The sequence below is a fragment of the Oncorhynchus tshawytscha genome, linkage group LG22, assembly GCF_018296145.1.
Source record: "Oncorhynchus tshawytscha isolate Ot180627B linkage group LG22, Otsh_v2.0, whole genome shotgun sequence".
Classification (NCBI taxonomy): domain Eukaryota; kingdom Metazoa; phylum Chordata; class Actinopteri; order Salmoniformes; family Salmonidae; genus Oncorhynchus; species Oncorhynchus tshawytscha.
This window is the reverse complement of record NC_056450.1, coordinates 6,983,257-6,997,134: the sequence shown is the minus strand read 5'-3', so window position 1 is coordinate 6,997,134 and position 13,878 is coordinate 6,983,257. Positions and strand designations below refer to the sequence as shown.

At 43.4% G+C, this 13,878-nt stretch overlaps 1 protein-coding gene across 3 annotated transcripts in view; it reads right to left on the bottom strand.

Moving 5' to 3' along the window:
* atf7a (activating transcription factor 7a) overlaps positions 1-13,878 on the bottom strand; it is a 50,605-nt gene continuing 36,727 nt past the window's right edge. For all 3 annotated transcript variants that reach the window (XM_042303618.1, XM_042303620.1, XM_042303619.1), the window contains exons 6-12: positions 13,379-13,566; positions 13,024-13,108; positions 12,489-12,608; positions 8,525-8,668; positions 7,943-8,131; positions 7,661-7,766; positions 1-3,925 (exon numbers count right to left, since the gene is read on the bottom strand). In XM_042303618.1, coding sequence (XP_042159552.1) covers positions 3,645-3,925; positions 7,661-7,766; positions 7,943-8,131; positions 8,525-8,668; positions 12,489-12,608; positions 13,024-13,108; positions 13,379-13,566 — 1,113 coding nt within the window. In that variant the 3' untranslated portion in view covers positions 1-3,644. The remainder of the gene's footprint in view (positions 3,926-7,660; positions 7,767-7,942; positions 8,132-8,524; positions 8,669-12,488; positions 12,609-13,023; positions 13,109-13,378; positions 13,567-13,878) is intronic.

Genomic DNA, 13,878 nt, shown 5'->3' with positions numbered 1-13,878 from the left:
TCCATTAGGTCCTTTTGTTTAATTAAATCCGCAGCACTGTAAGTGTTCATAGTAGTTCCACTTGGACATGCATGGGAAAGTAAATATATTCATATAGTACAGATGTACAGTACAATAAAGGACCATTTCAGAAATGATTAGTTCAATTCTGTGCAAATTGACAATTCAAATAACTAATAGCAACTGTCATAATGTCTTCTCATACATAAAATTGTTAATTTTTCTTATACAATTCTGTTACTTGTTCACAACAACGGTTAATATTTTGAAATATTTATAATTAAAAAAAAACATTGATTTCCATGAAACCAATGCAACAATAACTTAGTTGGTTTGTGAGTTATGGGCAGTCCAGACAGAGCAGAGTTCCAACCATCGAATTAGAATCATGATTTAAACTCTCTGGTTCCGGCTCAGTCCGGCTGATACAAACAGTTGGGTTATATTAAAAGTCTTTTAGATAGGAAAAATAAAGAAATCGATGTTCTGTTACAAATTCATTTCTATATATCATCATTACAACACAAAAATATATAATAGAAGCGTTTATTATGCCAGCGTATTTGTATATAGTCCTGATGACAAATAGCACGCAATAAAGAAAATACCAAAGACAAAAATGAGAAGAAACAAAGTGCCAATGACAAGATCAACTAACATGAAAGCTAAATACATTTTTTTTTTTTTAAACCATTTCATATGAACAATCGTCTATTAATAAGGGACAGCTAGCCAACTATAGCGTCGGGCTCAGAGTACTACACAATGCCATACAGGGTCACCAATGGGATTGTCATTGTTGGGTAGCATCCCAAATCACACCCTATTCCCAATATAGTGCAGTACTTTGACCAGAGCCCTGGTTACTATTGGGATTGTAGGCGTAGAACAAAGAAGTTCAGTCATTTGTGAGATGTGTCAAGTAGTTACTGAGTAGCAATCCTTATTGGACTAAGTACTTTCAATTGCGAATGTCCGTTGAACATGCTTTAAAGTTTAGAACCAGGCTAAATCTGGATCCGAGAAACAAGCCCATTATGTATAATATACATTTAAGACAAAATAGCCAACTTTTGATGTCACTGAAAGTATTCAAATTAAACCAAAGTATATACAAACACAAACAAAACACATAATGAATGATAAACCTGCATATTTAAGTGCCTTTAGACATGTCCTTATGTTTTTTTGACTGATACTCTAGTTACTTCTGCAGTAATACACCCTGCAAATTGTTACATACATTTTCAGATGGATTATGGGGGAATTTGTTACATACAAATGCAAAATAACAAGATTATCCCTTGTTTCGGAATTGTTTTTCTAAAACAAAATGTCTAAAACTTTGTTCAAAAAAGGGGATCCCTGAAGAATTGAAACTGTTCCCAGACTGCCACAGGAGTTCTGATAGAATTTCCCTCAAGGTCCATGTCCAATTCCCATCCTTGTGAGAAGGTGAAGTTCCTCATGCTCCACTACATGGCAGCATTATTATCACCCAACAGTGAAGTGTGGTGACTGCAGTGGTGAAGTGTGGTGCCATTTTACTCCTGATTTTTTGAAGGCATCTTCTATACAATCAGCATATAAAATAAATGAATCTATTGTTACTCCTTGTGAATGGCTTTTAACTTCTGAGACAATTATTCATTTTTTTTTTCCTAAGGCAGAAGCATTATGTTTTATCATGCAACCCAATCGTCTTTGAGGGGTATTTTGGAGGCACGAAAGTGATTCTTTAAGGCAAAATTGTTTTCAAACACATTGTGTGTGTGTGTTGAGCAGAGATGGAGCTGTCACTGAGTGAGTGCTGATCCACAGTATAACAGTTCGGTTACATGTTTGTTCATGTGTCAGTGCCGTTTGTAGACACACAAACGTTACAGGGGAACACGGCTTTGTTTTGGATAGTCATTCATAAGAGCAGCAACGGTCCTGTTCATTAGGGCGCCCAACAAAAAAACCCATTCCAGAACGTTTTGTAATGGCAAACAAAAATAAGCATTTCTTATTGGACAGATCCAGGTAGTTCCTCATCGTTTCAGTCCATTTTTGTTCCGTTTGGTGTCTAATGAACACGACCTAGAGAGACTAAAGCGCAGCACATTCCACTCCAGAAAGCAGCAAGGATGAACTGCTACAGTACCACATAAAGACAAGAGAAAGGCCAGATAGACAGCCAGACAACCATTAGAAGAAAAGCTTTCTGCCAGCTAAGATGTCATAAAAGATGGTAAACGTTTAAAAACTAATACATACAAACATTGCATGGGAAAGAGGAAATGGTTACAGAGGAGAGGGGAAGTAGTCCGGAAAAAATGTCTGTGTATAATACGTGTATAAGTCATTTAGAAATGACGGTGTACAGTGAATCTATTACTTTTAGCTTTCCGTTTCTGTCGCACGGCTTCAGTGACAACCAAAGACACAATTTGGTTCGCTATGGACCAAGCTGCAAATAAATGTGCCGTTAACGTAAAGAAAGCTGCACAGGAACACAACTAAAATGCTAATTAAAAAAAAATGTCACATGCTACCAAACCGGATCTTAGTGTATCAGATATTGAAAGAACAAATGGCTATTTTCTGCTGTACATAAAAACACACACGGTTTATTAAAACGTATCATAAAAGGCTATAAATGAGGTCCACTTTTGTGAACGACTGACACAGATGCTCAAAATGAAACCACTTACAAACTACTAGGGATTCAGGAAAACAGACCAAATTTAAAATATTGGATCCGACCATCTTGACAATGAAAGTATAAAAAAAAACAATGCATCTTTGGATTCGGAGCATCAATCATCTTTGTGAGTGTGAATAAAACATGTCAACATGTGCAGGAGAGCAAGGCCACAATCCCTTCTTACAATAATATGGACCCCTGCAGTGCTCAGTGAATCCCACGTGATCAACAACAAATGTGAATCAATGCAATTGTTAACGTTGAGTGTATATGTATGTCTAGTATGTGCACGTGGGTTGTGTGAGTTTGACCATGTGTTACCTGTATTTGTTAATTAAAGTCTGAGTGATGAGTTTATCACAATGACCATTACCACCCTCTGGAAGATGCTATGCAGTCCTACAGTTCAGTGTTCATAAGTGCTTGAGGGTGAGGCGAGAGGTTTGTAGGGAGATTTTTTTGGGGGGGGGGGGGTGGAGTCCAGCCCTGTATGTTGTCTATGGCATAGTGAACAGAACATGAAGCTCTTTCTCTCTTATTGTCCCAGTCCATTCCCAGAAGGCTGTTGTTGCTGAGCTCCAGCAAGGCTCCAGGCCTGAGACAAAATGGCTGACACAAAATGGCAACCACAGCAGGGGGAAAGAGGAGGAGGAGTTTGTTTCATTTTAGTAGGAAGAGATTATTTCTTCGGGTGTCCCCCCTCCTCCCATTGTCTTACGTCAGGTCGCGTCACTCCTACGCAATGCTCGGAGGCAGAATTGTCACGCTATCTGATGTAAGACAACGTTTCCTTCCTACTCTTCTGGTCACCTGAGAAGAGAGGAGTTCTTTTTTATAGATTTTGTATATGTATATATATATATATTTTTTTTTTAAACTATCTCCTCCACTCTCCTCCTGCCCGTGTGGGGTGGTATCGCCGTAGAGTCCCGGGCCGTGATGTGTGATACGCTCATCATCTGGCAGAGTGGTGCGACTGTGTAGCCATGATGACGTGGGAGGAGGGACCATCCCTCCCTCCATCCCTCTCATCTCTCCCTCCATCCCTTTCTCCTCTCCTCTGCTGGTGTTGACCCATCCCAGCCAGCACGGACATGGCCATGGCCTCGGCAGCCGCCCGGGCGCCCATGCCGTTGGGGCCCGAGGAGGGAGAGGGGCTGGGCAGGGAGCTGTGTTGGATGACAGGGGCTGGGGAGCCGGTGGGCTCCGACATGTCTCTCATAGGACTGTCCTCTCCTGTAAGATGAAGACACAAGAACAGTGTGTGTTACAGGGATGGGCTTACCAGAGTGACTCTTTATCAGAGATGGGCAGCTTTGGTGGAGGCCACAAAAGAAAAAAAAAACGAACTCATCTGTGTACCCACATCCATACCCACAGCCGGCCCTAGCCTTTTGGGGGCCCTAAGCAAAATCATTTTTGATTTGCTGCAATTCTACACATTTTGCCATTCGGCAGAGAGAAAACCTAGCAATTTTCTAACACATTTTATGCAATTGTAATGTGCCGTTTTAGAGCTAATTTCTTGCAATACTATAGATTTTGCCACAGGGTGGATTGAAATGTTTGCCGTTTTTAATGACATCGGAGTGAGTGACTATCAAAATCAATGGGGGCCCCACGGTCGGTAATTCGACCTTGATTACTAAAAGTTTAGATAGATTGGTAAGTCTAGTGGCCAGCTAACACATTTTAGCTGCTATGGGCTACTTGAGTGACTGACAAAATAAGAGAAAAACTGCTGATGCACAACCAAATTTTGAAACCCCACCTTATGTATTCTACTATTCTAAGTAAATTGAGACCCCAAATGAGTTCCCCCTGAAAAAGAGAGAATTGATCCGCGGGCCACCAGTTGCCCGTCCCTGCTCTTAGAGGGTAGAAGGAATCGAGCTACCAGAAACCACAATCAGCTATTTCAACCACTATCCCCTATAAATTAAGAGATTTAGTATTTTTTTATTTTTTTTATTTAACCAGGTAGGCAGGTTGAGAACAAGTTCTCATTTACAACTGCGACCTGGCCAAGATAAAGCATAGCAGTGTGAACAGACAACACAGAGTTACACATGGAGTAAACAATTAACAAGTCAATAACACAGTAGGAAAAAAAAAGGAAAAAAAGAGTCTATATACATTGTGTGCAAAAGGCATGAGGAGGTAGGCGAATAATTAATTTTGCAGATTAACACTGGAGTGATAAATGATCAGATGGTCATGTACAGGTAGAGATATTGGTGTGCAAAAGAGCAGAAAAGTAAATAAATAAAAACAGTATGGGGATGAGGTAGGTAAAATTGGGTGGGCTATTTACCGATAGTACAGCTGCAGCGATCGGTTAGCTGCTCAGATAGCAGATGTTTGAAGTTGGTGAGGGAGAGAAAAGTCTCCAACTTCAGCGATTTTTTTCGTTCCAGTCACAGGCAGCAGAGAACTGGAACGAAAGGCGGGAGCGAATATGTAGATGACCTGCGAGGGCCAGCCGACTAGAGCATACAGGTCGCAGTGGTGGGTGGTATAAGGTGCTTTAGTAACTAAACGGATGGCACTGTGATAAACTGCATCCAGTTTTCTGAGTAGGGTATTGGAAGCTATTTTGTAGATGACATCACCGAAGTCGAGGATCGGTAGGATAGTCAGTTTTACTAGGGTAAGTTTGGCGGCGTGAGTGAAGGAAGCTTTATTGCGGAATAGAAAGCCGACTCTAGATTTTAGATTGGAGATGTTTGATATGAGTCTGGAAGGAGAGTTTACAGTCTAGCCAGACACCTAGGTACTTATAGATGTCCACATATTCTAGGTCGGAACCATCCAGGGTGGTGATGCTAGTCGGGCATGCGGGTGCAGGCAGCGAACGGTTGAAAAGCATGCATTTGGTTTTACTGGCGTTTAAGAGCAGTTGGAGGCCACGGAAGGAGTGTTGTATGGCGTTGAAGCTCGTTTGAAGGTTAGATAGCACAGTGTCCAAGGAAGGGATCTCAGACAATATGAAAGAGAGGTTGAACAGGCTGGTAATAGGGGTTGCGACAATGGCGGCGGATAGTTTCAGAAATAGAGGGTCCAGATTCGATAATCATGGATTTATCGGTGGTGACCGTGTTACCTAGCCTCAGTGCAGTGGGCAGCTGGGAGGAGGTGCTCTTGTTCTCCATGGACTTTACAGTGTCCCAGAATTTTTGGAGTTAGATCTACAGGATGCAAATTTCTGCCTGAAGAAGCTGGCCTTGGCTTTCCTGACTGACTGCGTGTATTGGTTCCTGCCTTCCCTGAACAGTTGCATATCGCGGGGACTATTCGATGCTATTGCAATCCGCCACAGGATGTTTGTGTGCTGGTCGAGGGCAGTCAGGTCTGGAGTGAACCAAGGGTTATATCTGTTCTTAGTTCTACATTTTTTTAACGGAGCATGCTTATCTAAAATTGTGAGGAAGTTACTTTTAAAGAATGACCAGGCATTCTCAACTGACGGGATGAGGTCAATATCCTTCCAGGATACCCGGGCCAGGTAGATTAGAAAGGCCTGCTCGCAGAAGTGTTTTAGGGAGCGTTTGACAGTGATGAGGGGTGGTCGTTTGTCTGCGGATCCGTAGCGGATACAGGCAATGAGGCAGTGATCGCTGAGATCCTGGTTGAAGACAGCGGAGGTGTATTTGGAGGGCCAGTTGGTCAGGATGATGTCAGTGCATTAAGAGTCCTTCCCTTTTCCCACATTTTGTTGTTACAGCCTCTAAAATGGATAAAATACATTTGTTTCCTCATTAATCTACACACAATACCACATAATGATAAAGCGAAAACAGGATTTTAGATGATTTTTTATCTACTTAAGTCTTCACAACCCTTTGCCATGAGACTCGAAATTGAGCTCAGGTGTATCCTGCTTCCATTGATCATCCTTGAGATGTTTCTACAACTTGATTGGAGTCCACCTGTGGTGAATTCAATTGATTTTACATGATTTGGAAAGGCACACACCTGTTTATTTAAGGTCCAACAGTTGACAGTGCATGTCAGAGCAAAGACCAGGGATTGTCTGTAGAGCTCAAAGACAGGATTGTGTCGAGGCACAGATCTGGGGAAGGGTACTACAAAAATTGCTGCAGCATTGAAGGTCCCCAAGAACTCAGTGGCCTCCGTCATTCTTAAATGGAAGAAGTTTGGAACCACCAGGACTCTTCCTATTAGCTGGCCACGGGCCAAACTAAGCAATCGGGGGAGAAGGGCCTTGGTCAGGGAGGTGACCAAGAACCCCAAATTTACTCTGACAGAGCTCCAGAGTTCTCCTGCAGAGATGGGAGAACATTCCAGAAGGACAGCCATCTCTGCAGCACTCCACCAAACAGGCTTTTATGGTAGAGTGGCCAGACGGAAGCCACTCCTCTGTAAAAGACACATGACAGCCCGCTTGGATTTGCCAAAAGGCACCTAAAGGACTTTCAGACCATGAGAAACAATATTCTCTGGTCTGATGAAACCAAGATTTAACTCTTTGGCCTGAATACCTGGATACATCTGGAGGAAATCTGGCAACATCCCTACGATGAAGCATGGTGGTGGCAGCATCATGCTGGGGGGATGCTTTTCAGTGGCAGGGACTGGGAGACTAGTCAGGATCAAGGGAAAGATGAATGGAGCAAAGTATAGAGAGATCCTTGATGAAAACCTGCTCCAGAGTGCTCAGGACCTCATCCTGGGGCGAAGGTTCACCTTCCCACAGGACAACGACCCTAAGCACACAGCCAAAACAACGCAAGAGGGGCTTCAGGACAAGTCTCTGAATGTCATTGAGTGGCCCAGCCAGAGTCCAGGCTTGAACCGGATCGAACATCTCTCGAGAGACCTGAAACTAGCTGTGCAACGACGCTCCCCATCCAACAGAACAGTTATAGACAAGAACAACATAAGATAATATTACAAAAGTACATAGAGTTTTCCATGTGTTTTCTAGCTGCTGCTAGCTAGCAGGCTCACCCATGTAGGCAATCTTCTTCTGTAGAGTGGTGACAGGGCAGTCCTTGTGAGCCAGCAGTAGCTGTTTGAGATGAGCCACCTCATTCCTCAGGAGAGACACTTCATTCTGAAGAAACACAGTAACACAATGAGTCAATGCTCTGTCTCTACCCAGTACAGCCAGAAGAGGACCGAATATCTTCTATTTTCAAACTGGTTGAAATGTTTCAATGAGTAAGTGGTTCGGAGAAAAGGAGAGATGAGACCGAAGTACAGTGCTGCTTTGAAAACCATCACACACACCGCCAATGAGACGTTCATGGAGACGAGCTCCTCTGCCTTCTTCTCCAAGGAGTTGACCCAGACTTTGCGCTTCTGTCGGCAGCGCGAGGCGGCCGCCCGGTTCCTTTCCAAGAAACGCTGTCGACGGTCGTCCGGGTCGTCCTCCGCCGCACGCCGCCGCCGACCACCAGTAGGCTGGGCCGGAGACACCTGGAGGGAAGGGGGGAAAGGGCGTGTTGGAAATGGAGAGAGAGTAAGGTGGGAGAGAGAGTGAGGGTTTGAGTCAGATTGTCAACACCTAAAACAAGACTGATACAAAATTGTCTTTCAGTGCCTAAATTATAATGCCCCTGCCCTTCTACTGATGTCAACGAACGACAGGTCATGAAGATTGGGGTTGGGGTCAATTCCATTTCAATTCAGGAAGTACACTGACATTTCTATTTACTTTCAGAATTGACTGGAATTGAAATGGATTGACCCCAACCCTGATTGCCAGAGAGTAAAGCCTTCATGTGTATTCTTTACAATGAACATGCATGTGTGTGAGTGAGTGAGTGTTTGAGGGAGTAAGAATGTGTCCATGTCGCCACGTCGTCCTACCTGTGGTTGTGCTGGGGAGGGTGCGTCCGGGTGCTGCACCAGTAACTGGCTCTGTTCCATCCTCTGGGGGTGCATGGGGCTGCCGGCCATACCTCCCATACCATGACCTCCTGAACTCTGCTGGGCCAGCGCTGCCTTCAGCCTCTACAGGAGACAGGACAACCAGGACCATTTTAACATTAAAAACACACATGGACAAAATACACACACAAAAAAAACCCCACAAACACGTGTTCCGTTATGTTATCACAATTGCTTCTGGACTATGCCATCTCAGTCACGTGACAAACAAACCGAGATAGAAGGAGGGATCGAAGGGTAAAGGGCAACGAAGGGAGATAGATACATAGATACAGTTTAAGTCGGAAGTTTACATACACTTAGGTTGGAGTCATTAAAACTCGCTTTTCAACCACTAACCGACATCTACTTTGTGCATGACAAGTCATTTTTCAAACAATTGTTTACAGATTATTTCATTTATAATTCACTGTATCCCAATTCCAGTGGGTCAGAAGTTGACATACACTAAGTTGAATGTGCCTTTAAACAGCATGGAAAATTCCAGAAAATGATGACATGGCTTTAGAAGCTTCTGATAGGCTAATTGACATCATTTGAGTTAATTGAAGGATGTATTTCAAGGCCTAACTTCAAAACTCAGTGCCTCTTTGCTTGACATCATGGGGAAATCAAAAGAAATCAGCCAAGACCACAGAAAAACAATTGTAGACATCTACAAGTCTGGCTCATCCTTGGGAGCAATTTCCAAACACCTGAAGGTACCACGATCATCTATACAAACAATAGTACGCAAGTATAAACACCATGGGACCACGCAGCCGTCATACTGCTCAGGAAGGAGACGCATTCTGTCTCCTAGAGATGAACGTACTTTGGTGAAAAAAGTGCAAATCAATCCCAGAACAACAGCAAAGGACCTTGTGAAGATGCTGGAGGAAACAACAAAAGTACGTACAAAAGTATCTATATCCACAGTAAAACGAGTCCTATATCGACATAACCTGAAAGGCCGCTCAGCAAGGAAGAAGCCACTGCTCCAAAACCGCCATGAAAAAGCCAGACTACGGTTTGCAACTGCACATGGGGACAAAGATTGTTCTTTTTGGAGAAATGTCCTCTGGTCGAATGAAACAAAAATAGAACTGTTTGGCCAAAATGACCATTGTTATGTTTGGAGGAAAAAGGGAGAGGCTTGCAAGCCGAAGAACACCATCCCAACCGTGAAGCACGGGGGTGGCAGCATCATGTTGTGGGGGTGCTTTGCTGCAGGAGGGACTGGTGCACTTCACAAAATAGATGGCATCATGAGTGAGGAAAGGATAGGATATTTATGTGGATATATTGAAGCAACATCTCAAGACATCAGTCAAGAAGTAAAAGCTTGGTCGCAAATGGGTCTTCCAAATGGACAATGACCACAAGCACTCTTCCAAAGTTGTGGCAAAATGGCTTAAGGACAACAAAGTCAAGGTATTGGAGTGGCCATCACAAATCCCTGACCTCAATCCTATAGAAAATCTCTGGGCAGAACTGAAAAAGCATGTGCGAGCAAGGAGGCCTACAAACCTGACTCAGTTATGCCAGCTCTGTCAGGAGGAATTGGCCAAAATTCAGCCAACTTATTGTGGGAAGCTTGTGGAAGGCTACCCAAAACATTTGACCCAAGTTAAACAATTTAAAGGCAATGCTACCAAATACTAATTGAGTGTACAGTATGTAAAACTTCTGACCCACTGGGAATGTGATGAAAGAAATAAAAGCTGAAATAAATCAATCACTCACTACTATTATTCTGGCATTTCACATTCTTAAAATAAAGTGGTGATCCTAACTGACCTAAGATAGTGAATTTTTACTAGAATTAAATGTTGGTAATTGTGAATAACTGAGTTCAAATGTATTTGGCTAAGGTGTATGTAAACTTACGACTTCAACTGTACATACATAGAGAAAGGAGAAAAGGGGGAGATTGAGGGGGAAGGGGGAGGGGGAACCAGAGAGAGAGAGAAGGTGGGTGAGAAAGAGCAAAAGAGCACCAGAAAGAGAGATAGATCTCACCATTTTGGTCTCAAAGTGTGTGGTGCACCCGAAGGGGTAGACCAAGGGGGACAGAGAGCCTATAGGTCTACAGGATAATTTGCATAACTGAGTGTCATTAAATTGGCACGTGTGTATTTTCATTAGTTTGTAATGCGTCTTAATTATCACACGGGCACCACGCGCATTAAAAAGCCTAGTTTGAGCGGACAATCACCCGTCAGACACCGAGAGCTGCAGGGCCCGGTTGGATAAAACATTGAAATAAATATTCCCCTCATCTTTTCCATTACAGTTTCCTTAACTTGAAGTCAGTCGCAAACAACTTAAGGTGAATTTCCCCTTTAAATTAAGTGAAAATGTTCACATTGAGGGCCCGGTTGCATAAAACATCTTAAGTGTTTCCCTTAAGGGTTTACTTACCTTAAGGAATACTTTTCCCTTACCTAAGGGAATTGTTTAAGGGCGTTGCATAAAGCCCCACAAACATTTCCTTAGGTAAGGGCAAACAACAATGCTTAATCCCCATCAGGATACATTTTTATTTTGGGGTGTAGTTACCCTTTTATTCAAGTGTGCACCTAGCAAGAGGATGTTGTTTAGAAGTGTTTTTGTAGGGCACTTTGCAACTCCCTTATTTGTTTTTGGATTGCAAAACAAATATCTGCTGGATTGATGAAAATAATCATGACATGATTCTGTCAGGTAAGCATAGGCAAATTTTTAGTTAGCATTTCATTGAGAAGGCTTTTGAGAAACATTTCCATCTACACACAGACATTCCCATTGCCTCTTCAGAAAGTTGCAGGAAATACGAATCACTGATGCATTCTGTTCATGTCTTATGATAAACTTGGGCAAATTAATAATTGTTCGATACATTTAGTTGATTCCCTACTAAAACGGTAAATAGATTTTAGAATATTGTTGAAATCCGTTTTAATACCTGGATTACGTGAGGGACCTAATTATGATATTTGGACCAGAATGAGGCTACCTATACTACCTATTGTTCCTGTAGTGATGATTCACCATCTTCATCTTTTCATAAATGATCTGCAGATAAATTGCCAAAAAGTAGACTATGGAAATTAGGGAGTTAAATGAACGGCTCTCTCATCGATGCGATTCGGTAGGCTGACGAGACGAGTCACTCACTTTACCGTCACTGTCTGGCAAGCCCCAAAATCCTAGGAAAGGAAGCCTAGGAAATATGAATGATACCAGAAAACAATAATTAGGATTTTGACTCATCGTTACCACTTACATTACATGGGAGGTGCAAATTCACGAGCATCATGCTCTCTCCCTCCTCCGTGCAAAGAAATTTGACTGCAACCAACCATAGCGCACACAAATTAAATCGGGGAGGCGGGACAGACAGCAGGTGCCTATCCTATCAATACATCACTAGAAGATGCATATCGTTCATTCTAGCGAGAGAGGGCTTGACGGACAAGCAAAATTAAAGTAGCCTACTTAATTTGAAGTGGAAAATTTGTCTGTAGCCGCAGCCGGCGCTAATGGAAAACCCTGCTTGCTATTGTTTCAATAGTTTAAAAAAAACGTCTGTTGTTTGTATGAACGCATAGTATTTTCTGTTGGTCACATCATTTTTACTGTTTGGAACAAATGTAAGCGTTTGGTTAAGCGGTTAATGAGGGTCAGTTAGATGGCAGAAAAATTGACAGGAATGTGCATCCCTAATAGAGAGAGACACACAGAGAGAGAGACAGAGAGAGAGACAGAGAGAGAGACAGAGAGAGAGACAGAGAGAGAGACAGAGAGAGAGACCGAGAGAGAGACAGAGAGAGAGACAGAGAGAGAGACAGAGAGAGAGACAGAGACAGAGACAGAGACAGAGAGACAGAGAGACAGAGAGACAGAGACATCTGTTCCTAACCATTTTGGCCTCCGAGTGTGTGGTGTACCCCGAGGGGGAGTTGGAGCCGCTGCTACCACCTCCCAGAGGAGGACCAGGGATGCCGGGAATGTTTGGCACCATGTGCATGGGCCGGGCCAGCTAGAGACAGGATGCACACACAAACACACATTTTAACAACCAAGGTTGGGGCTCATACAGTGTTTCAAAGTGCTTCATGTATTCTCCATGTGAATTAATACTCATTATAAACAACTAGTGCAAGCGTACAATTGAATTATTATATGATCAAACTAGACTCTCCGACTGATATGTTATTACTCTGTTGGTAATGTAATAATAATTATAATAAATGCCAGTCATCTGTGCAAACATTTTACATACGGGCATTCCGAGAATCGAACCCACTATACTGGCGTTCCAAGCGTCATGCTCTACCAACTGAGCTACGGGAGACCAGCTTCCAGGTATTGGTCAGCTTCCACTTGAATCAGAATTGGCAACAACCAATTCAACAAACCAGAGAAGGACAGAGTGATGAAGGCAGGTTACTTACAGATATGACAGAGGCTATCTGCATGGGTCCAGGGAGGAGCCCGTTGGGAAGGTGCATCATCATGGGGTAGTGGCCTGTGGGAGAGCTAGAAGAGAGAGGTAGAGGGTTACTGATGGGAAGAAAAAAACATCTATTTGGAAATCTTCATCTAGGATACACTTATCCAATCCTTTCAGTTCTACAGAAATGGCCTAGGGGGTAGGGATAGTAAAAAAAAAAAAAGGGGTTGAAGTGGGATTTGGCATATAACAGCCATCTTTAACTGGATCTCCAGGCGGACTAGCTTGGTTCCAGAACTGCTTATGCCATCTTCAGATCTGGAACCAGGTTTGTGGCGAGAAGACTAGTCACTCACCCCAATACGGTGCGGTTGGATGGTGGGGTGGGTGTGATGACAGAGGTGGGTGAAGGCATGGTGGGCTGCAGGGCGTCGAAGCCCAGGTGGAGGGGCAGAGAGCCTGGTCTGGGCCGCACCGGGAGGGCGCCTGGTCTCATGATTGTGGGGGTGGGGGCCGAACTCAGCGCTGGCCTCGGGGAGGTGTCCTGAGGAGAAGACAGGAGAGATGCTCAGTTCAACACCGGGTGAGTATAAGGTCCGCATGAGGTCAATAATGACTTGTTTCCAATGCATTCTGGATTGTTCCTTGATAGCACATAGACATAGTAAAGGAGGAGTCCTCTATCCTGTCATCCATTCGATCCCCATTAACAAACCACAGTGCCCATCCTGGTCTCTCACACCTACTTACTACGTGTTCCTCTGGCCCTCCCCTGTCCCCTACCTTTGGGTGTGACTGAAGGAACGTGACTGGCATGCCAACCCAAAACTCTAATCCTAACCAATTAGGTCATTCA